This window comes from Nuphar pumila, chromosome 11, assembly GCF_984573655.1.
Source record: "Nuphar pumila chromosome 11, dmNupPumi1.hap1.1, whole genome shotgun sequence".
NCBI classification, from domain to species: Eukaryota; Viridiplantae; Streptophyta; class Magnoliopsida; order Nymphaeales; family Nymphaeaceae; genus Nuphar; species Nuphar pumila.
Genome location: NC_143259.1, coordinates 106,579,638 through 106,604,597, shown reverse-complemented (window position 1 = coordinate 106,604,597; position 24,960 = coordinate 106,579,638). Strand labels below are relative to the sequence as shown.

Here is a 24,960-nt window from a genome sequence, read left to right as displayed (position 1 = left end):
TTACACACCTGCGTATTCAGGGGGCAACATATAATCTGCTTCGGGATAGGGGCGGGGGCGTGGGAGAAAGCGTAAGTCCATTTCTGCATTCATCGGGGCATGGGTTTTGATTTTAACCTCGTTTCATGTCTTCAATACGAGGCAAGGCGTGTCACATTTTCCCCAGTCCACTTCCATTCTAATTATGTGAAAAGTCATTCATTAATAATACAATAAGTCAATTACTTAATTTAAAAAAACTCAAAGATTAATTAGATCTGTTGTTCATACCATTCCAAGAGAAAAACAAAGATTTTAGATTACGGGAAAATAACATCATCGTTGCCAGGAACAAGAAGATCTCTCGCTTTTAGAAAAGAATACGTGCCTGCTTTTGAGAGGAGCAACGTGCTCGAAGAAATTTGGTTAATCTGTGCGCATAACCCAAATGGGATTTCGTGCTGAGGGCAGATCTCCATCCCTCCTCCACAAAACCACTGAAGTGGGGCAGCGAGTCCACCACCTTCAGTAACGACGATGACGTGAGAGGTGTTTGGATAATGCCTCTCCCTCCCCACATGAATCCATGGCCATCCCTCTCCTCTCCCTTTCCCTTCACATTAACAGCATCACCACTCTTCTCCCCCCAACTCCTTCATCCTCATTTCCATCGACACTGTCAGGATTCTTCTTCTGCCAATTCTCTTATCCTCTCCACCACACCAAGTGGTAGTAGCAGTACAAGAAGAAGAAGCGATATTTTGAAGGCTTCTTTGAGGGGGTGGCAGGAATACGAGGACGCGGTGAGGGAGAAAGACCTCGAGAGAGCCCTCAGGTTCTTGGAATCCCTCGACGACGATGTTAGTTCCGCTGTTCTTCCTCCATTGGAGTCGTTTTCCTCTCCTTCGTCCTCTGGGGTGTCGTCGAGAACTCGGCAGGCCGTCGTCGATGGAGGGAGGCCAGAACGCGATTGGGAGATCCTCGACGCCTGCATCAACGCGGATAACATGAAGTTGGTCGGCTCTGCCTACTCCTTCCTTCAGTCCAGGGGGTTCATACCCAATTTCGGCAAGTTTCAGAACGTGGGTATGTCGAATTTTTAGTCCTTTATTTGATCATTGTGCCTCTCTCTCTCTCTCTCTCTCAAAAAGCTGAAGCTGGGTGAGAGCAGTTGGAAAATTGATTTATAATTAGATCCATCTTCTGTTGTCTCAGGCATACTTTGTGCTGTGAAAATTGTTTTGCTGCTTATACATCCTATGGTGTTGCTCGTTTTTCCTAAAACGACTATTGTCATAGCCCTTACCTGAATGTGGGGATGATAACTTATTCGTAAGCGTCATCCTAGGAAGAAAACATGGTTTATTAAGCTAAATGTCAGCTTAGAATAAACCGTGGAAAATAACGGGACTTCTCAGAGGAGTCTGGGAACAATAATATTCTCTGCATCATGCAGGAATTTCCTGCCGTAACGATCGATGGGTACCATCCAGTACATGCTTAGTTAGTTTTTTTCGTTTTTGTTGGTTTGTTTTATTTGAGTTGATTTAATTTGGTTGGCTGACTGACTATCATTTCGATCACCTTGTGTGGATTAATCTTCCATTTGTTTGAGGAACTTGTTCTTTGTGACTGATCTGTTCCATTAATATGGCAAAAAGAAAAAAAGAAGGATCAATTGCTGATTCATATTTTGATGATCTGACCATAGCTCTCTAATTTATGCTTTTAATATTGATTCTCTTATTTATATAATATCTCTTCTATACTGGATTTGAGGAAAGCATAATTTCAAGGGATGTGTGCATGTGAAATTGGGATGAGGGGATCTTGTATCCTTTTGGAGAATGCATGAGCAGACAATGGTTTTGTTATGCATATCAGCTTTCAGATACGGTGTAGGCGTGTAGCAGCTTGTGGAAAGCATTTCAGCTAATGTAAGAGATGTATGATGTTGTAGGTGTACAGGACTGTAGGTAGGATTATAAATGGATAACGTATAGTCAGATCTTTGATTCAGATCTAACATCCTTTTATTGAATGTGAATCTTAAAATAAAACTCAATAACTGGTATCCTTTTGGAGAATCATGAGCGGACAATGGTTTTGGTCATGCGTATCAGCTTTCAGATATGGTGTAGACCTGTAGCAGCTTGTGGAAAGCATTTCAGCTAGTGTAAGAGATGTATGATGTTGTAGGTGTACATGACTGTAGGTAGGAGTAGAAATGGATAATGTATAGTCATATTTTCGATTCAGATCTAACATCCTTTTATCGAATGTGAATCTTAAAATAAAACTCAGTAACTGATATATCAAATTGCATTTACAGTATTGGAAGGACCCAGAGATGTGACACCAACAGTTTTGAAGTCACTAACTGGCTTGGAAGGTAAATTTTCATTTTTTGTTTTCTGTTAATGTGTTAATTGTTAAAATTATCTCTGATGCATTTTACCACATTAAAACTGTTTTCAGTTTTTGAGGCACAGCAATCATTTAATATGCATTTCCTGATTTTACATGTCAGTTGGCTTTAAAAACTCAGGATATGCAGTTTTCATTTTAGACTGATGGTACATAATATTTGTAGCTTCCAGGCTTTCTCCCAAAAAATGGGGCCTTTCAGGAAGTTCAAGTGCTGTATTACTTGCCTTCTTCGGTGGTGTTTCCTTTCTTATATCTCAAGGGATAGATATAAGGCCCAATCTAGCAGCTGTCCTGGGTCTCGCTTGGCTGGACTCGGTTTTCCTTGGTGGTTGCTGCCTTGCTCAAATATCATGTCTTTGGCCCCCATATAGGCGTAGAGTTCTTGTTCATGAAGCAGGGCATCTTCTAACAGGTAAATTGCTTTATTGAAAAGTTATGACGTCCTCTGTGGATCATGAGTTACATTCAATATATAGCCAAGTGATTTCCTGAACTCTATTATGCATCAAATTCTCCCACATATATATTTAGGCAAGGTTTGTCCTTTTCTGGTCATTGCTGATTTCCCTTTATTTAGGGAAAAGTATACCTTTCTTTGGCTAACATGTGTCTCCTTCGTGTTCCAAAGTTCAATCTGTTTAAACCTTCATCAGAAACTCAATATTAGATATGGGGACTGAAGATTCTATAATCCAATTCTTTAAACGATGTGACATTCCCAGATCATTCTTACTATATGAATTGCCTTTACAAGAATTGATCCCCTTACACTCCCACATTGGAAAATACTCACATCTTTTAAGTAAAGATTTCCAGGATTGTGGAATGTTTAGCTACTTTCGGAAGAACATGTATTGAATTTAAGAATTGTTATCATCCTAAAAATTTTGTGTGTTTTTGTTCATATGCAATAAGAAGAGAGGAGACCTCATTTTTTTTATGATCTAAGGTCCAAGAATCTGTCTTCAGGTCTAAAAATATGAATTAATCATAGTGTATCAACCTGGAAGCTGATGGCTGCTACATAAGATTTTATTCCTTTTAAGTTTCATATTTCTGAATATGGGGAAAAGCTTAAATCTGAAATAAAATTTAGAGTCTCAAGAATAACTAGATTTACCTAATTAGAATGAACCAAAGTCAGTTTAAAATAATTTTGCTGCTAAACTTGGAGGGATTGAACTAAGTAAAAAATCAAAGGCTGATCCAGTTAAATATATACATCTACAAGTCAACCACCATCCCTAGATGGACTGTCACCATTCCTGGGCATAAAAGTATGCTTTTCATGTCCCTAGGAAATTGACTCTCTTCCAGAGTATTCTCTTCACTATTAAACCCTCATTTCTGTAATTAATATTGATCCATTTCTACATTGCTGAGCAAGGCCACTCGCGATGACATGAACATTTTCCATCACAAGCACTTCATAGTGGATTTGGGTTAATCACTTAATTGAGAATCAAGGCATCCAAATAAATATTTCAATGGGTGAACCGCTGGGTGAGAGATTTAACTTTTACCATAACAAGAAAATCTTGGCTTCTTATATAGATGCAAACAAATAGAGGATGAAAATACTGTTGTGTGTGTATGCATGTGCACAACCCTTCAGTTTAACAAATAAATTTAGAATATGTTTCAAATGTTGTCTAGAGTGCTTATTGGCAAGGACATGAGGAAATCTCAATAAATTTAGCAGATTTTGATGATTCCTTTTTGTTGTTTTTTAGAAGTTTGGAAACCTACATTTCTTGTTTTATTTGTTTGGCAATTGAATACTTATTCACTTTGAGGGTTTAGTTCAAATTACTTATCATGGCATTGGTGCAATTAATACATTCTTTGGTTTGTTAATTGTTATTAGCCTTTCTTTAACTTTGTATATATTGTGTTATTCTTTTTGTGTAAATTTCTTCTGAAGATTGCTGAATCTGAAAAAAGATGCATGTAGACCAATCTTCAATTTATTTTTGTTTTTCCAGCTTGCCATTTGGCACACATCATGCCTATTGCTAATAATTTGACTTTTCTGGATATCAATATGGACTGCATTAATTTGTAATGATGTTTATGTGGGACTCTGTTTCTGATTGTCTTCCTTGTGGATTTGCAGCATATCTCTTGGGCTGTCCCATTCGTGGTGTTATTTTGGATCCTCTTGTAGCAATACAAATGGGTATCCAAGGGCAGGTATGCTAGTTGAAATAAATTGCGTGCGACTGAGGATTTGTGTGTTAAGCCGTAAAGTTAGTTGTTGTTTGTTCATGCAGATGTTACAAATTTAGGTCTATATGGAACACAATTGTTTTTCTAGATTTCCTACAGTGAGCTTGACTTGTATTATTTCCTGAAATTAAGAACAAAGAACTTCATATACAGAAATTTAGTAGACGTTATTTGCAGATCCTGCAACAACTCTTTCCTCTAGTATTTGTGAAAATTATTCTTCGAGCGTACTCTTACATTTCTTTGTCTCAATTTGCAGGAGCAAGATTGGTATTGCATTCATATGGATGAGAGTTTAGCTGATAGTGTTAAATAATGTATCATAACTAGGCTAACTAGGAACTTTTATTTTTTTTCTTTTTAATTTAGTTTGTATAGGTTTTTTTCTTTTATGTTTTAGTTCTTTTTTGGTTGTATTTGACTAGTCAACATTTGACTAAGTCAAATACAAAGAGTCGTTGGGCTCCCAACGACTCTATTTAGAGCCGTTGGGAGCCCAACGACTCTCTCCTCTTGCTCCTCTATTGTATATAAATATGGGGCATTGCCCCTCTCATTTTAATGGATTTTTTGTGTGGATCACAATCAATAATATTATTATTTTTCTCTTGTTGTTGAATACCTTTTTTTGGGCATTTGTGTATGAACCTTTCTTGGTTCTTGTGAGTGTTCATTTGGGTACTTTGGTTGAAGTTCTTTGAGTATTCATTGTTGGTGATCTAGCAAACATTCTTGAAGGAGCTCATCTTCTTACATGGTATCGGAGCTTGATGATCAAGCTAAATTCGTTTTCAGTTGCCATTCAAAATTTAAAAAGAGATGAAGCTCTTTTGCAATTCCTATTCAAGCACTTATGAGATCGTGATCGTGGAAAAGATTAGTGGTGCTTATTTGGTGGAGTGTACGTGCTCTTTATCGGTGGTGGAGTACTCATTATCTTTACTTTTTTTTCTCCATTTTTCTTTTTTCCTTCTCAAACCTTATAAAATGGATGACAATGATAATGTTGTAATGAAATGGTGGTCTTCAACAAATGCACAAATAACTCACAAACAAGTGTCTATTGGAGACACTACAAGCATGACCCTTGAAAGGGTATAAAAGGAAGAACACTTGAAAAATAAATAATACTTTATTCATGAACAAAATGCTTAAGAAGCATGGTTATTTACATTGAAGGGGTTCACCCCTATATATACAAAAAAGTGGAAGAGAGAGGAGAGCTCATTTTGAGCTCTCCAAAAGAGACGTTGGATTCCAACGTCTCTTAATATAGCTGTTGGACTACAGTTCAACAACATTTATTATTATAGCTGTTGGACTATAGTCCAACAACATTTATTATAGCTGCTGGACTACAGTCCAACAGCTATTTGCACAGTCAAGTTCCAACAGGAACTTGACTGGATCAAATATCTAGTTTCTATTGAACTAGATGCTAAAAAAGAAAATAAAGAAAAATAAAAAAAGAAAATAAAAAAAGAAAATATAATAATATTAAAAATAAATAAATAAATAAATAAATATATATATATATATATATATATATATATATATATATATATATATTACAGTTTACATTTTAACACCCCCCCTCAAACTTACGGTACAATGAGCGAAAGTTTGTCTAAGAGGAAGTGAAATCTGGGAGCAGCGAGAGGCTTGGTGAAGAAGTTTGCTAATTGATATTCTGATGTAACATATGGCAGATCAATGGTTGTATTCCTCTCTGACATAGTGACAGTCCATCTCAATGTGTTTAGTGCGCTCATGAAATGTCCGGTTGCTTGCAATGTAGATCGCACTTTTGTTGTCACAACACATCTTTGAAGCTTGCGTTGCTTTAACTCCCATATCCGCTAGCAATCGTCTGAGCCAAACAACCTCCATAGTGGTGGTTGCCATGGCTCTGTATTCAGCTTCGGTGGAGGAAAGAGAGACTTTCTGCTGCTTCTTGCACCTCCACGAAATTAAGGTTTCACCTAGGAACACACAAAAACCAGTAGTTGAGTGTCTATTATTGGGATTACCTCCCCAGTCAGCATCAGTATATGCAATTAAATTTAATGAAGATGAAGCAGACAAGGAGAGTCCTCGTGAAAGAGAGGATTTTAAGTATCTAATAATACGCAAAATCGCTCCCATGTGCACGAAGGTGGGAGCATGCTGAAACTGACTGACTGTATGAACCACATGAGTTATATCTGGCCTAGTAATGGAAAGATAAGAAAGAGCTCCAACAAGCTGTCTATAAGGAGTAGGATCATCAAGAAGTTCTCCATCATCAATTTTCATTTTAACATTGACAACTTCTGGAGTGTCTACTTTCTTATCATCTGTAATTTCAGACCTGGAAACGATATCAAGAGCAAATTTAGATTGAGATATCAAATGCCCCCGAGGGGAATAAGCAACTTCAATGCCTAAAAAATATCTTAATAAACCTAAGTCAGTCATTTCAAAGTGAGTTTTAAGAAGAGATTTGATATTTGCAACTTCCTGTTTGTCGCCTCCAGTGATGATCATATCGTTCACATAGAGAAGAAGAATAATGATGCCTGCATCAGATTTCTTAACAAACAAAGCAGTGTCAGTTAAACAAGGTTGAAAACCAATATCAAACATAACATGACTAAATCGGTCATACCAGGCTTTTGGAGCCTGTTTAAGACCATAAAGAGCTTTTTCTAGACGAAGAGCTTTACCCTTAGGGATACTAATACCAGGTGGGGCTTCCATGTATACTTCTTCAACGAGATTCCCATTCAGGAAAACATTTTTGACATCTAATTGAAAGATAGGCCATGTTCTAATGGAGGCCAAGGCTATTAAAGTTCTAACAGTGGTCATTCGGGCCACATGAGCAAATGTTTCTTCATAATCGATGCCATACTCTTGGGCATATCCTTTTGCTACTAAACGGGCTTTATATCTTTCCAGGGTCCCATCACTTTTGGTTTTGACTTTGTATACCCACCTACAACCTATAGGTTTCTTACCCGAAGGGATATCTTGTATCGTCCAAGTATTGGCCTTTTCTAGTGCATCCAATTCTATTTTCATGGCTTCTATCCATTCTATATGATTTTTTGCTTGAGAATAGGATGATGGTTCAACATATGATTGTATTAATGTAATGGCGGCCCTATACGTGGGTGAAAAAGATTCATAAGACACAAATTTTTCTGGAGGTTTAGAGATTCTAGACGTTCTTCTAGGTGAGACTTCAGAGTATTTTTGTAATGCACATGGAAGATTTTGCTCTCTACGTCTTGAATATTGTAGACTAACATCCCTATGGATTTGCTCTTCATTATCATCATTTTCAACAACAATAGGACTTTGATCATTGTCAAGGTCACATCCAACATCACATTCATTGGATTTTGAAGTTGGATCAATTAAAAACGAGTATTCAGTGACATCCTTGGATTTTTCAAATTCAAAGAAGCTTTCTTTTTCCAAAAAAGATACATTTCTTGATACATATAATGTCATTTTGAAAATCGAAACACCTATAGCCTTTTTGATTATCAGCATATCCTAAAAAGGCACATGGGATTGCACGAGGAGAGAGTTTGTCATTTCTGTTGGTGAAAACAAAACATTTGCATCCAAAGACTCTTAATCTAGAATAATCTAAAGTTAAATTAACAAGCTTTTCTATTGGAGTTGTATTCTTTAATGAGGAAGATGGCATCCTATTAATGAGGTAGGTGGCAGTTAGGACCGCTTCAGCCCAAAAACTTTTTGGAACTTGATTTGCAATTAGCAATGTCCTAGTAGTTTCCATAATGTGCCGATGTTTGCGTTCGGCTAGGCTATTCTGTTATGGAGTGTGTGAACATGATCTTTGATGTGTAATACCATGTAAATTGAGATAGTCTTTGAATTCGTTGGACATAAATTCTCCCCCTGAATCAGTGCGAAAAACAAAAATATCATTTTGAAACTTATTTTTAACCATTTTATGAAATATTTGGAAGTTAGCAAAGACATCAGATTTAGGTTTAAGAAAATAAATCCAAGTATGTCTAGAAAAGTCATCAACAAAAATGACATAATATGTATAACCACCTTTGGAAATAACTGGTGCGGGGCCCCAAACATCCGAATGTATTAACTCAAGTGGTCGTGAGGAAACAAAAGTTCTACTAAGAAATGGTAACCTTTTCATTTTGCCAAGAATGCAGTCTTTACAAGAAAAATTTTCAGAATTACAAAATTTTTCCAAACTTGGAAAATATTGAATTTTAGACATATGAGGATGGCCAAGCCTTTTGTGCCATAAATCTAATTCTAATTTCTGAATATTATAACAAAATACATTCTTGGGTAATTCCAAAAAGTCCATGTAATAAAGTCCTCCTTCTCTATGGCCTTCCCCAATCAGCTTCCCTGACTGGCGATCCTGTACCCAACAACCATGAGAAGAGAAGGAGATATTACATCCATAATCAGATATTTGCGAGACAGATAAGAGATTCAAATTAAGTTTAGGGATATATCTAACTTTTGGGATAAAAAATCTTTTGGATTTTTGAAGATTTTCAAAACATCCTATTCCTTTTACTTCAAGAGATGTGCCATCGGCTGTAAAAACCATTGACACACTTGAGTTATTTTTAAGACATTCGGATAGACTATTTGTAAAACCCGAAAATTTTATAAAATTTTGCAAGTTGGGCCTAGATCCATATTTCGGATCTAGGACCCATAAAGGGGGTAATTAGGGTTATTTGGTTTAAATCTTGAATTAATAATAATAATAACACTAAATAAATAAAATTTTTAAGTTTTAAAATTTATCCGAGGATCCACAGTGGATCCATTTGGATCCACTTGTGGATCCATATTTATTTTGGGGGCCGGGTTACGGGTCCCGGGTTCGGACCCGAGCCCCACCCCATGTCAACCCTTTTAAGAGAAAAGGGCAACCCGATAAGGGTTGCCCGAAACTCCCGTAACAAAAAAAGGAAAGGGGGGAAGGGGGGGTTACGCAGGGCGTAACCGACCTCCCCCCATCTCGGCGTGAAGGGGGGGAGGGGTCTTGCTCGATAAGAGGGAGTGGAGAGGGGACCCTCTTCACTCAGCCTCGTCTCTCCCCGTCTCTCTCGCTCGTTCGGTGCGCACTCGCCGGAGGAAAGAAGGTCGCCGGAGAGCTGCGACAGCCAGCAGCCATCAAAAGCCCTCCGGCGAGCTCCCTGTCACGACTGCAGCAAGGTGCAACCCCCAACCGACCCTCCTCTTGCAGCCACGGCAGCCTCCGATCGTCGGAAGAATCGTCGGAAAAGCTCCAATCAGGTACGGTGCTCCTTGGTATCGGGGTGAGGAATCGAACATGGGTTCGATTCCATGGGTGGATTGAGGGGAGGGCTTGGGGGTTAGGTTGTTCCCCATTTCGAAAACCCAAACAATTTGGGGATTTACTGTACCTAACCCTAAACTGAACCCGAGTCCAGCCCAAATCGATTTGGGGATTTGTTTAAAACCCTACTTTCAAAAAAAAATCCCTAGCCCAAACGATTTGGGGGTTAGGCTGTAGTATCGGATTAGCCCCAGTCGTGGGGTTTCCGATTCTTTGCAATGAATAACCCCAATTTTTGGGTGATTTCTGTTTTGGGACCCAATACCCTATTAATTTTTCTTTTCCTTGCTGTTAACGGGTACCCTTCGATTCATACCGACTGGATCGCTATTGGGTACACTGTTGGTACCATAGCAATATGACTATTTTGTGTGTTTTATCATACATTAAGTTTAGGATTTAGTTTATGATCTCTGTTTTTAGCTGTGTCTCTATTGTTTTCATATGAGAAATATACGTATTGGGTCATTTGGGTTTTGTGGGATTTGGCTGATGGACCAATCGAACTCGGTTCGATTGGCCGATCAGGCCTCGGCCATGATAGCAGACCCAGCCGAGTGATCGGCTGGGCATATATATATATATATATATATATATATATATATATATATATATATATATATATATATGCTGCGCATTGGGGGGGGTGACCGGCCCAGTCGACCCAAGTCGGCTGGTGCTGTGCACCTTTTGAACCAGGCCATAGCAGGCCCAGCTGACCCAGTCAGCTGGGAGCTGGCCTGTAACTTGATTGATTCAAAAACAAAAAAAAAAGAAGGGGAATCCTGGCCATGCCCCAGGCTGGTGCAAGACAGTATGAACGACCCTAGTTCCTTGTTGCTTGGTGTATGATTTACATTTTGTTTTCATTTTAGGGCACCAAGGGGGCTTTAATATGTAGATACCGAATATAGGTTTAATATGAAAAGCATGGAATCTGCACATTTGAACTTGTACTCCTTATTTATGCAATTTCTCAATGGTTTGTAAACTCTTAATACACAGGAATGACCACCTGTAACTTAATCAGGTGTAGTGTTAGGTTCAAAATTTAGTGATTTTTAGGAGTATAGTTGCTAAAATGAATATCAGTTAGTGTTACTGGACTACACTAGTATGTGCTGAACAATTTATGTCAATTGAATACTTTAGTGTATGCTGAACAGTTACTGGAAATCGTGTACTCGGTGAAATTCTGACCTTCCTACCCTATCATACTAGCGTACCCTGTTAACCTTTGATTTGACATAGTTTAGCTGTATTGCAATAGTATGACCTGCCTTTGCCATATTGATTTTTATTGCACCATCATAAATTGCTTCCACAGCTCTAACTTTCTTGAAACAGTAGGAAGTGACTTCACTTGATTAAAATAACATTGACTATTGGATTTTTGTATTAGGTTACACCAGATCGTTTACTTTTCCCTACTTATGAATATTTGATATAGCTTCCCTTGAATGTCTTGTACTATGAATATGATTGCAAAGTTTGTTTGGTGGAGGTGCATACATGAGGTGAATGCGTGCAGCCCTGACATATAAATTTCTAAATCCGGTTTATATGCTTGTGTGTGGGTAATAACTCATGCTATGAATGAAAGGTTTTATGTATCTACATTATGGGACATGTTTAATTATCATGCATGAATGATTTGGTTTAAAGTGCATGTGCATATATGAGATCGAAGTCTATTGACATGCATAAATATCCTCATGAAACTATGGATGAATGCATGTGTGTTAAGTGATTACATGAAAGCACTTACACATGAATGGTTACACATGAATGGTTACACATGCTTATGACTGCGAAAGCTCATGTACATTGTTAAAATGGTATGAATGAATGTGCATTTGGAATTATGTTGGTGTAATTGCATACATTGCAAGTTATGGTTTTTGCATACAATGCATCGATGGCCAAATTGGACCATCATCGGCCTGGAGAGCCATGGGTTGAGTTTTCTTTTATATATGTTTTTAACTGCATCACGGAAACCACATAAGATGGTTTGGCACTTTACTACACTGTTCTAGTGGTTTATACGGGCTGGAGTCCCGAATGGGTCCCTGCAAGGGAGGATGCGGGGTTTTTACTTTACTTTTGCATATGTGTGGCAAACTTAAAGAAAGAACTTTAAATAAAGATAATGAATAAGAACAGTGTAATATACATTCTGGGATATCTCATCTGGAGTATGAGAATCTTAGTTATCCGGTCTTGGGGAGACTGTGAGGATACAAAAACTCTGTGTGCGTTGTTGCCCCTGAACCCGATATTGAGGTTCTTCTCCTGGCTACGGTTTTAGGGAGAACCCGCCACTTTACTCGGGAGTGGTGTGTTAGTCACAACTGTGAGTTTATGGTACCAAGGAAGTGGCACTTGTGGGCGTGGGGTGTCCCTTGTGTCCCCGACATTAGATGTGGAGGTCTAATGTTCCGATGGATGATGTTGTTTTCTGATATCGGTCGAGGGCTAAGTTGGAACCCAGTAATAAAATACAAATTGTGTGTTAAGTTACCCTGGGAACCTACTTGACCTCGGGGTTTGTACCCGTTTGGTGTATCCGCGGGCCACGGTAATTAAAAAGAGGAACTTAAAGATGTGTGCATCTAATAGGGCATGCATATGGAAAGATGGAACTTAAATGAAAGATAACAGAAGAAATCATGCATTGCACCTAATCATGCATTTTTCTGTTATGCATTAGATCATGCATGTTTGACTCATTCTTGATATCATGACATCATTTGTTGGTAGCATATGACTTACTTTGTGAAATCATGCTGAAAGGTTTGATCATTTAGTTATTGATATATGACACTGTTTACTGTTATTGACTGGTGAGTAAATGCAATCATTGGTAGTTATGAAAATTTAAATGTTGCAAATTTTATATCTGCACTCACTCAAATCACTGCATGAAATCTTATCCATGTTCTTCCTCGCACCTGGTTTCTTTAGAACTAGCTGTGCTCAGAATTTCGGTTCTGACACCCTACTTTGTTGTTTTTTCACAGGAAATGGTGAACAGTGAAGTTCGACATGCATCTGGGGATGGATGAGTTATACTTGGACTTGTCAGCTTCAGTAGAGGATATTGTGGCTCTTTCTTTTGTCTTTCAGTTCTTTTAAATTCTGCAATTGTTACTTTACTTTCAGTTGAAGAAAACCTTGTCTTTGAAATTTTATTACTCATTAATAAAAGAGTTTTAGTTGGTTGATATGGATGATAATTGCAACTTCGTTTGTGGTGTGTGGTTATCCAACTGAAATTGGAACTGTAGGGACCCCAGGTCTCTGGGACGTTTTCCGCAACTCTTAGAAAAAAAAAATATTCCGCATTTTTAAAAGGGTATGGATTGGGGTCGTTACACTATTAACATTTGGGGTCGTTACACTATTAACATTTGGGGTCATATGAAAAGAAGCACCAGAATCTAAAAGCCAAGGAAAATTACCTGGATTGAAGAAAGATGCAACTGCCGCTCCAGTTGAGGCTTCGGTTGAGGAGGATACCCCTTTGAGAAGAGGTTGAAAGATTTCCATCAGTTGAGCCATAAACAAAGGTGCATCTTGATCTTTTGACTCAGATTCAACAGATGCAACTCTTTTTTCTTCTCTTCTTTTTAACATTGGACATTGAGGCCTATAGTGCCCCGGTTCATGACAACGATGACAAATAACTTTTCTTTTATTAAAGTCGCCGTTTTGCCTTCCAAAATGAGGCGGCTTGTAAGTACGAGTATGATTCCCCGGTCTAGATACAGCTAAAACGGAGTCATCATCAACTTTTGGAGTACTTTTTCTAAGTCTATTTTCCTCCATAGTGAGCTCTTCTATAGTATCAACAATAGAAGGAATTTTTCCACGATGTAAAAGGGCCGATTTGGTGGATTCAAACTCCGGCCTTAGACCATTCACAAATTGATAGAAATGTTCCATATCGAGTTGCTTTTGGCAAAGCTCGATGTCTTCGGCACAATGCCATTTGGGCTCAAGAAGAGTCAACTCTTCCCAAAGTTCGGACAACTCATTATAATATTCTCGAATAGTTTTATCTTTTTGAGTCACTGTCCGAACTTTATCTTGTAAATTGCATACATGTGCAATATCTTTAAGGGAATACATGTTTTTGAGGTATTCCCAAGCCTTATCGGCATGCTCAAACTTAGCTAGACTAGAGCATTTTTTAATGTCTATGCTATTGATGAGCCATGACATAATTTTTGCATGCCCTATCCTCCATTCTTTCCATTTGTTTTCATAAGTGGCTAACGGCTTACTCTTCTCTTCTTCCGTTAGAGGAGCCTCTTTATCACCCTCTTTCTTGGTAAGAGATAGTTTAGGTTCCAAATCGGAACCATCCACTATACCCCATAAACCTTTTCCCCAAATGTGGTGCTTCATAATCGAAGCCCACATTACATAGTTAGTATCATTTAGCTTCATAGGAATGATGGTGATCTTATCATTGTCATCCATCTTTTTTACAAGGGTAAGAGAGGAATAAATAGGAGAGAGAGAAAAATAAAAAGAAAAGAAAAAGAGTAGACAAAGGAATAAGAGAGGATACAAAACCAAAATTTTTTGTAGCACAAGTTCGCCTTTCTTCAAACAAATCTTCTTGAGCCAAGAACAAGGTGATGAAACACCTTTTGTAAATGTGGCACGGAAATCGAGGCGGAAGCACTTCAAGATCTAAGGATTTCGTAGCTCTGATTCCATGTAATGAAATGGTGGTCTTCAACAAATGCACAAATAACTCACAAACAAGTGTCTATTGGAGACACTACAAGCATGACCCTTGAAAGGGTATAAAAGGAAGAACACTTGAAAAATAAATAATACTTTATTCATGAACAAAATGCTTAAGAAGCATGGTTATTTACATTGAAGGGGTTCACCCCTATATATACAAAAAAGTGGAAGAGAGAGGAGAGCACATTTTGAGCTCTCCAAAAGAGACGTTGGATTCCAACGTCTCTTAATATAGCTCTTGGACTACAGTCCAACAACATTTATTATTATAGCTGTTGGACTATAGTCCAACAACATTTATTATAGCTGTTGGACTACAATCCAACAGCTATTTGCACAGTCAAGTTCCCAGGAACTTGACTGGATCAAATATCTAGTTTCTATTGAACTAGATGCTAAAAAAGAAAATAAAGAAAAATAAAAAAAGAAAATAATAAAAGAAAATATAATAATATTAAATATATATATATATATATATATTACAGTTTACATTTTAACAAATGTCACCATTAAACTTATTAAGCTCAATGACTCTATGTAATATGGGCTTCAATTATGAAATACCTTATATGGGGAAAGGGGTTGTGTGGATTAGTGGATGTGACCGATCTGAAACTCAAACTAAACCTTATAGAGGTATAAGGTGAGAAAGAGATACCTCTTACGGAGGTTGAGAAAAACAAGGCCATTACACTTACGAGAAAAAAGTGGAAGGAATGGAGATGAGATATGCCAAGATTATGTCTTTTCTCATTAGTGTCGATATAAAAAAATGTTCAAGTCTTACAAAATTTGAACATGCAAACAATGCATGAGATTATCTTAAGAGAATGTACTCTCTTAAAGATATTGCACATGTATGCAATTTGCAAGCTAAAGTACGAAATATGGTTCAAGGAGATAAAAGCATTAGAGAATACAATAATAGCTTGTTCGAATTATGGGAAGAGTTGGCTCTTCTTGAACCAAAATGGCATTGTCCGGAAGACATAAAGCTCTGTCAAAATCAAATAGATACAGAGTATTTTTTCTAATTTATTAATAGATTGAGATCGGAGTTTGAATCAACTAAATCTGTTCTCCTTCATCGAGAAAAAGTTCCTTCGATAGAAGACACAATAGAAGAATTAAGTTTGAAGGAAAATATGTTTAAAAAGAGAATCTCCAAGTGTGATGATGACTCGGTCCTGGCCGTATCTAGACCGAAAAACTATGTTCGTACCTATAAACCCCCACACTATGGGAGGACAAATGATGAAAAGCAAGGAAATGAATTTGAAAGAAAGTCATTTGTTACTATTGTCGTGAATCGGGACATATAAAAACATATTGTCCAAAATTGAAGAAGCCCTATGAGAAGAAGGTTGCCTCTGTTAAACCTCCACAAGAATCAAGTGAACCATCAATAGGGAACATGTCCTTAACTCAATTAGTGGAGACACTTTAACCTCTAATCAAAGAAGCATCTTTATCCACTGGAGCTGCAATCTCTTCCTTCAACATCTCTGATCTCGGTAAATCTCTCTGGCTTCTTGACTCAGGTGCCTCTTTTCATATGACACCAAATCTTGATATGTTATCCGAATGTCATAATTCAAGTGGGTCAAATGTTTTCACCGTTGATAAAACATCTCTTGAGATAAAATGAATACTTTTTTTTGAAAATATCTCTCAAAACTCAAAAAGATTTTGTATTCCACAAATTAGATATATTCCTAAACTTAATTTAAATCCTTTATCTGTTTCTCAATTATCTGGTCATGGATGTAATGTTTCCTTCTCCTCTTGTGGTTGTTGACTGCAGGATCGCCAGCCAGGGAAGCTGATTGGGGAAGGCCATAGAAGAGATTTATACTACATGGATTTTTTGGAAATACCCAAGAATACATTATGTTGTAATGTTCAAAAAATAGATTTGGATCTGTGGCATAAGAGACTTGGTCATCTCAGTATCCAAGATCCAGTTTTTTTTTTCAAAAATGGATTTTTTTGTAATTTTAAAAACTTTACATGTGAAAATTGTATTCTTGGTAAAATGAAGAGATTACTTTTTCAAGAAAGAACCTTTGTTTCTTCTCGACCACTTGAGTTAATACATTCGGATGTATAGGGACCCACACCTGTTATATCAAAAGGTAACTTTATGTATTATGTAATTTTTGTAGATGATTTTACAAGACATACTTGGATCTATTTTTTTAAAATAAGTATAAAGTTTTCTCATACTTTCAAATATTTCATAATTTAGTCAAAAATCAATTTAAGAATAATATTTTCATCTTTCGCACTGATTCAGGGGGAGAGTTTTTATCAAAAGAATTTAAAAATTATCTAAATCTATACAGTATCACACATCAAAGATCATGTCTTTATACCCTTCAACAAAATGGTTTAGGTGAAAGAAAACATAAACATATTATAGAGACAACAAGAACTTTACTTATTACACATCAAGTGCCTAAAGTGTTTTGGGCTTAAGCCACTTTAACTGCAGTTTATCTTATTAACAAAATGCCATCCTCTTCTTTAAAACATGTATCTCCTGTTGAAAAACTTTTCAAACAAATTCCAGATTACTCTAGGTTAAGGGTTTTTGGATGCAAGTGTTTTGTTTTTCTGACAAAAATGACAAACTCTCTTAGCGTGCTATTCCTTGTGTTTTTCTAGGATATACAAATTATCAAAAAGGCTATATATGTTTTGACTTTAAAACTAAAAAGTTACGTGTCAAGAAATGTATGCTTTTTAGAAAAGAAAAGTTTTTTTGAAAGTGAGAACACTAAGAAAATAAATAAGTTCTTTTTTATTGGATTTAGTTCCAAAGATTGATGAGTGTGATATTGATGAAAACCAAGAGGATAAAAATGATATGATAAGTGCAGAATCATTTCATAATAATCAAGATTATATTCAATACTCTAGGTGGGGTAATTTAGAACATCCATGTGCTCTCTAAAAATATACTAGTAATGAAGAACATGAAGAAATACAAACAAGGTCATCTAGAGTGTCAAAAGTCCCTGAAAAATTTGTCCTATGAGTCTTTTTCACCTAAGTATCAAGCCTACATTGCATTAATACATTTTTACATAGAACCTTCTAACTATGCTACAACAAATAAACATTTTGAATGGGTAGAAGCAATGATAACAAAATTAAATGTCTTAGAAAAGGTGAATACCTAGACTATTCAAGATATTTCACCAAGCAAAAAGCCTATAGGTTGTTGATGGGTGTATAAAGTTAAAACTAAGAGTGACGAAATTCTTGAAAGGTATAAGGCAAGATTAGTCGCTAAGGGCTAATCCCAAGAGTATGGGATTAGTCGCTGAGGGCTAATCCCAAGAGTATGGGATAGACTATGAAAAAACCTTTGTTCCAATTGTTAGAATGACTATAGTTAGAACCTTAGTAACTCTTGCATTCGTAAAGAAATGACTTATATATCAAATGGATGTCAAAAATGCATTTCTCAATGGAAGCTTAGTTGAAGAAGTTTATATGGAACCGCCACCTGACATTGATATTCCTAAAAGAAAGACTCTTCATTTAAATAAGGTTCTGTATGGCCTTAAACAAGCCTCAAAAGCTTGGTATGACAAATTTAGTCAAGTTATGCTTGATTTTGGTTTTTAATCTTGTTTTATTGACGCAATTTTGTTTGTTAAAATTACTGATGCAAGTATTATTATCCTTCTCCTCTATTTATATGGAACCACCACCTGACATTGATATTCCTAAAGAAAAGACTCTTCATTTAAATAAGGTTCTGTATGGCCTTAAACAAGCCTCAAAAGCTTAATATGACAAATATATTCAAGTTATGCATGATTTTGGTTTTTAATCTTGTTTTATTAACAAGTATTATTATCCTTCTCTTCTATGTAGACGACATGATTATTACTGAAAGTGATATACAGGGAGTTGAAAACATTAAAAGATTTCTCAAAATACACTTTGAAATGAGTGATTTGGGTTTTTTAAAAATTTTTCTTAGCATAGAAGTTGCTTATTCTTCTAGAGGCTATTTGCTGACTCAATCTAAGTTTGCTCTAGATATTGTTGACAGGTTCGATACTTCAGATGATAAAAAGGTCGACACTTCTGAAGTTGTAAATGTCAAAATAAAGATTGATGATAGAGAACCACTTGAAAATTCAACACCAAATTTGAGCCATGTGTCCCCTAGCTACACCAAATTTGAGTCATTTCTGTTTAGCCAATTAGGAAAATTAGGAGAAATCACGTTTTTCTCAAAGTGTCAGAAATTCCAAAACCTGTTTTTGATCTAGTCTCTTTTTTGACTTAACTAACCTAACCCGAGCCTAGTTTCAAACCCAATTTTACTCTAGGCCCACTCGGAACATAACAACTTGGTATCAGAGCGAAGATGCTTTAAAATGTTGAAGGGAAATAACTATACTCCTCTAAAGGTAAACCTTGAGTTCATCCAAAAGCATTCCAAGAAAACACTTGCCCGAATGAACGGTTTCGTAACAAGGACAACCACCCTCGAAACCAACATGCAAACCATCCAAGAGCAGCCGCAACAATTATGTGGGTTCTTGCTGGCCAACGAATTCCAAAACCAAGAAGGTGGTGGTGGAGCCTACGATAAGGAGCACAACAGAGAGAACAAGGTGCATGCATCTGTTATCGGATAATACTGGGAGCAGCAGCAAGATGGTTCGCGAATCAACAACTTCAGTAGTTATCTCTCGCTCCCTTGAGATCCCATTCCCTGCCTTTTTGGGAAAGGAACCGCATGAGTGGCTATATAAAGCCATGCAATTGTTTGTAAGCCAAAATGTATTAATGATAAATAGATTAGGGTGTGCGGTTGCCCACCTTGAGGGTGAGGCCATTCCTTGGTACTGTTGGCACAAACAATGCCATAGAACCCTGACTTGGTTCGAATTTGAGCGGGAAGTGCTCAAGCACTTTGGACCATCTCTCTATGTTAACCATAACGTAGAGATAAATAGCCTCATGCAAAAGTGGTTGACCTGGGATTATCAATTGAAGTTCGAAGACCTTTGCACCCTGTGTGGTGATTGGTTTGAATCTGCATTGATTGGTGCTTTTGTGGGTGAACTCCGAGATGAGATCCGTATTGAATTAATGGCGCTGGACCCACAAACTCTTGAGGAATGTTATGTCAAGGCAAGGGTGATCGAAGAATGCTTAAAAAGGTTGGCTCATGTGAAGAGGCTCAATTGACCCCCCAAAAGTTATGGTAATCGCAATTCAGGTAAAGATATCGAACCCAAATCCAAACCGGGTCCCAATGTCCGGATCAAGTTCATATCCAAGGCCCAAATGGCGGATAGGAGTGAAGGGATTTGTTATTATTGTGATAAGAAGTGGACATCGAGTCATAAGTGTAAGACTCTAAAAATGTTTGTGGTGTGTGGAAGTGAAGGAGAAGAAGAATCATAAGATTCAGAGGAGGAAACCGAGCAAGGCCATGAAATCTCATACTATGCCTTAGCTGGGATGTCCGTCCCAAACTCCATGCGAGTTTAAGGATATTGAAAAAAGGAAGAGGTGAAGGTGCTGATCGACATGGGATCAACCCATAATTTTGTTAGGAAAGATCTCGTGCAAACCTTGGGATGCCTGACTAAAGATCAACCAAGATTTGATGTTATAGTTGGAGACGGGAGCCACCTCAAGTTTTCAATTGTTTGCCCGGAGGTTGAATTAGATTTTCAAGGATCCAAGTTCATGGTGGACCTCTATGTGCTGCCCATGAAAGGGGCATATATCGTCCTTGGGCAAAGTCCAATGAGATTTCAACAAGATAGAAATAAGCTTCGAGCGATCTAGTAAAGGGACTTGTCTAAAATCCCTTAGGCCCAAGGAAGTGGATTATGAGGAAGCCCTTAAGATATTTAGAGCGACCCATGATGCTCTACTTTGTGCCATCTCAATGAAGGAACCACAAGAAGTGGAAGGGTTGGAAGATGTGCATCCCGAGATGCAAGAGATCCTTGATCAATTCAAGGAGGTTTTTTCTGAAACCATCGGCCTACCCCCTAAAAGGTCCCAAGACTATCACATTATTCTCAATTCAGGGGTTGGACCCATGGGTATTCATCCTTACTGTTACGTGCATTCCCAAAAGGGCGAAATCAAAAGACTTGTCTGGGAGATGCTCGATAGCAGGGTGATCCAGACGAGCGCAAGTTCTTATTCCTCGCCGGTTCTCTTAGTTCGAAAAAAAGATAATACTTAGCGATTTTGTGTAGACTACTGGGCCTTAAACACCATCACATCTAAGGGCAAGCATCTCATACCTGTCATTGACAAGTTGTTGGATGAGTTAAACGGAGCCCAAGTCTTCACTAAGATGGATCTCCGGTTTGGTTACCACCAAATCTGGGTGGAAGAGGAAGACATTGTGAAAATGGCATTTAGGACTCACGATGGTCAATATAAGTTCCTTGTAATGCCTTTTGGGTTGACCAACGCCCCCGTCACATTTCAATGGGTTATGAACGATGTGTTCCGACCAATGCTTTTCAAATATGTCGTATTTTTTGATGGCATATTAATCTATAGCTGGTCTTGAGAGGAGCATTTGAAACACGTGAAGGTTGTTCATCACATCTTGAAGGAGCATGAACTTAAGGCCAAGAGATCCAAGTGCAGTTTTGGGCACTCTCGAGTGTCCTACTTTGGCCATATTGTCTATAAGCCAAGCATGAGCGCAAACCCTGAAAAAAATTGCAGCAATGCTTTCTTGGCCTAAACCGACATCTCTCAAAGCTTTAAGAGGATTTCTCGGACTTACCGGCTACTATCGAAGAATCATAAAGAATTACGAAGTTATTGCTGCCCCCTTGACTTCCATGTTGAAGAAGAACACCTTTGCTTGGTCAGAGATGTCTGAGCTTGCTTTCGAAAGGCTCAAACAAGCTTTGTGTGAGGCATCGATGCTAGCTCTTCCAGATTTTTCCAAAGAGTTCGTCATCGAAACCGATGCATGTGATATTGGAACCGGGGCTGTGTTAATGTAGGAAGGTCATCCTCTATCAAACCATGCCAAAGCGCTATAAGCTTATGAAAAAGAGATGCTTGCAATCATGCTCGCTCTAAAAAAATAGAGGTCTTACTTACTCGGGAGACACTTTATGCTCTGCACCGACCACAAGAGTCTTAAATACCTCATGGAACAATGTACATCGACCCCCCCTCCAGCAAAAATGGGTCACCAAGATGATGGGGTACAACTTCAAGTTGCAGTACAAGAAGGGACAAGAGAACCTTGTAGATGGCGCTCTATCCCGGTGATTTGAGGAAGAAAAATTAGACTCTCATTGTCACCTCGGGAGTCATGATGGCAAGAGGATTCAACTTATAAGATTTTTTACCTAGTGGACTAGACAATTTCCAGAGGGGAGGGGATGATACAGATCCATCGGTGATCCAATCCCTATCGACCATGGACAAAGCAGAGCAAGCCAAGATCCAACCCAATTCAGCATTGGGCGGACTGGAGCGCATAGCAGGGTGTGAAGCGGAGCGGAGCAGCCAAGGTGAACTTGGATCCAAGGAGGGTTCGGCTGGAGAGACCTAGAAGGGCGCGCAAGGAGACTTCAAAGAGTCTCGTGTTTAAGAGGATCCTTTAGGTTTGGGAAGAGTTTTTTAATTTTGGAAAAGGCTCTTTAGGTTTCTCATTTTTTATTTAATTTTCTTTATGATTTCTTGTAAAGGGTATTGGCTTAATGAACCCCCTTGAGCCTATATATAGAGGCTCCCTTGTGCTTAAAAAGTAGCTAAGCATTTTGAATTGAAAAATATTTTCTTTTGGAAAATCGTCTCTTTCTTTGAGCCCTTAGGCTTTCGTTTATTCTCTCTCTTGACCCCTAGGCCCTCATCACCTTTACCCCCTAGGCCCCTAGCCCTCTCTTTCTTCTAGCCAAGTCTCTCTCTTGGCTCAACTTTTGGGTGTGCTTGATCCTTATGGTCAAGCCCACTTAGTGAACCAAGGCCCATGCAATTTTGCATTCATTGGCTTGTTGGTGTTACATCTGCTTACTATTTGATTTTTGACCTGTTAATTCTTCCCCTAATGAACTTTAATGTATATGTAATTTTGTTGTCATGTTTTTTCATCTGTGCGGAGTGATTTTTTAGTGGCAATGTGCATGATTATGATCCTTGGTTATAAAAGAATTATGTTGCTTCTTAAATTTCTTCTTTTGTAGGCGGGAACCCAGTTTTGGGATGAAGGGTTGGAGAAGGAGCTCTCAGAAGGGAAGCTCACTGGTGCCACATTTGATAGGTATGCATTTCTTTGCAGGGATCTGCTATGTCAATCGTACATCTAGTATTTCTTGAAATGATAAAGAACAATATTATGAAGGAAATAGAGAATCAAAGGATTAAAGGGACTAAAGAAAATCCCAGAGTTACCGGAAGCTTCTTAGGTAGGTGGGAAGCGTGCTTCCCGAAAACTCGCTTCGGAAGCATGATACTCCTCGCTTTCAAAATTTAATGAAAATCTTGATTCTATGCTTCCCACACACTTCGTACATGCTTCCTACATGATTCCTATATGTCATATCGTGCTTCCTTTCATGTTCTCTATGTGCTTCATCTTATACTTTTCACTCACTTCGCGTGGGCTTTCTCTAAAGGGGTAAGCACCATTTTTAGATTTTGACAAAGAATTAATTCTTACAATAAAAAATCATGAATTTAATAGTAGTTTTTATTTGCTTTCCAATAGATTCCCATTTTGATTCTCATATCTCTTCCTTTTCGATTTCCATTTCGCATTCAAATCGATTCCTTGCTTCCTATAAATTTCAAAATGCCTTGCTTCTCGCTTCTGCTTTCCGTATCGTTTCCCACTTTTGCTCCTAATAAGAAAACTTCATCTCTATGGGATATAAGTCATATAGGATGACACTTTTTCCCGTGTTCTGCTTCATATATATGAGAAACCTTCGCTTGTTGGTTCAGTGTCCTATCTGACGTCTCAATTTGATTCCATCCTTGCAATCTTGGTCCTAAGACTATGATGTGTGACTTGTATCTCCATGTTGATCTAGACTTGTGATTGGTCAGGTACTGCATGGTGCTTTTTGCTGGGATTGCAGCTGAAGCTCTTGTATATGGAGATGCTGAGGGTGGTGAAAATGATGAAAACCTGTTTAGGAGCATCTGTGTACTTCTTCAACCTCCATTAAATACTGCACAGGTTTCTTTTCCTCTCTCTCTCTATCCTTTTCAATTGTAACTTTCAATTTAAAACTGTGTCAATAAATTTCATGTTGCAGATGTCAAATCAGGCACGCTGGTCAGTTCAGCAGTCGTACAACCTTCTGAAGCGTCATAAAGCTGCTCATAGAGCCGCTTTCAGAGCTCTAGAAGCTGGTAGAAGTCTTGGTACCGTTATAAGGAGAATTGAAGAGGCAATGATGTGATTCACCAAGAGTTGGGAGAAACTTGGACTTCTATATCTCTGAAATATCTACTATATGCTCAAGATTACCAGAACCTTGCATCAAAACTGCCATCTAGGCCATTCTTGAGCTGGTGTGCCACATAACTTTTCAAGTTTGGCTGACTGCTCTTTGGACTCTGATCAATAAATCTACAATGTGGTCTAAGCATATTGGCAAGCCATGGAAGAAGAGCTGGTGCATGATTTCTATCTAACACAGGCTGTAAAATATGACCCTCATTACTTGTATAGGCTGTAAAATTCAGCCTTCATTACTTGTATACAATCTTGGATCATGAAAACTCGGAGTTCCATTTATGAGTCGCATAAGAGGCCACAAGTGTATGTGAATTGTTTCTCTTTCCTGGCTGTTCTCATTGATTATAAGAGGAGCATATTGATCGGAAAATGTAGTGGATTTGGGTTTTTTCTCAAACTAGACCAACTGTCAATTTAACCCAAATCCCTTATTTTTTTTCTACATGACAGATTAAACCATGAATTCAATGTTTTGCCTTATCAGCATTCTGTTGTAACAGATTACATTAAGTTGAAGCCTTTTTGTCTTATTTGCTGTCACCTTAAAATAGCTCTTTTGTGTTTGCCTGCACTATGGTGCATTATCAATATCGTGGTGTTTTGGAAGGGTGGCATGGTCAGGCTGTAGGTCTCCCCCCCTAACCATCATGGTGCCAAATCCAACAATTTATTACTGATGTAATGGATAAATTGT

The 24,960-nt window shown here is 37.9% G+C and overlaps 1 protein-coding gene across 1 annotated transcript; it reads left to right on the top strand.

Moving 5' to 3' along the window:
- Positions 1-379: 379 nt before the first annotated feature.
- LOC149822709 (ATP-dependent zinc metalloprotease) lies at positions 380-24,690 on the top strand. Its single transcript, XM_089980001.1, has 7 exons — positions 380-1,065; positions 2,312-2,371; positions 2,573-2,821; positions 4,526-4,602; positions 22,984-23,060; positions 23,849-23,981; positions 24,061-24,690. Exons 1-7 carry the CDS (start codon positions 540-542, stop codon positions 24,205-24,207), a joined length of 1,269 nt encoding a protein of 422 aa, XP_089836127.1. The 5' UTR covers positions 380-539; the 3' UTR covers positions 24,208-24,690.
- Positions 24,691-24,960: the final 270 nt, after the last annotated feature.

Coding starts and splice junctions, on each gene's coding strand:
- LOC149822709 (XM_089980001.1), top strand. CDS start 540: ATGCCTCTCCCTCCCCACATGAATCCATGGCCATCCCTCTCCTCTCCC. Junction 4,603..22,983: donor AAATGGGTATCCAAGGGCAG/GTATGCTAGTTG, acceptor CTTCTTTTGTAG/GCGGGAACCCAGTTTTGGGA. Junction 23,061..23,848: donor ACTGGTGCCACATTTGATAG/GTATGCATTTCT, acceptor GTGATTGGTCAG/GTACTGCATGGTGCTTTTTG.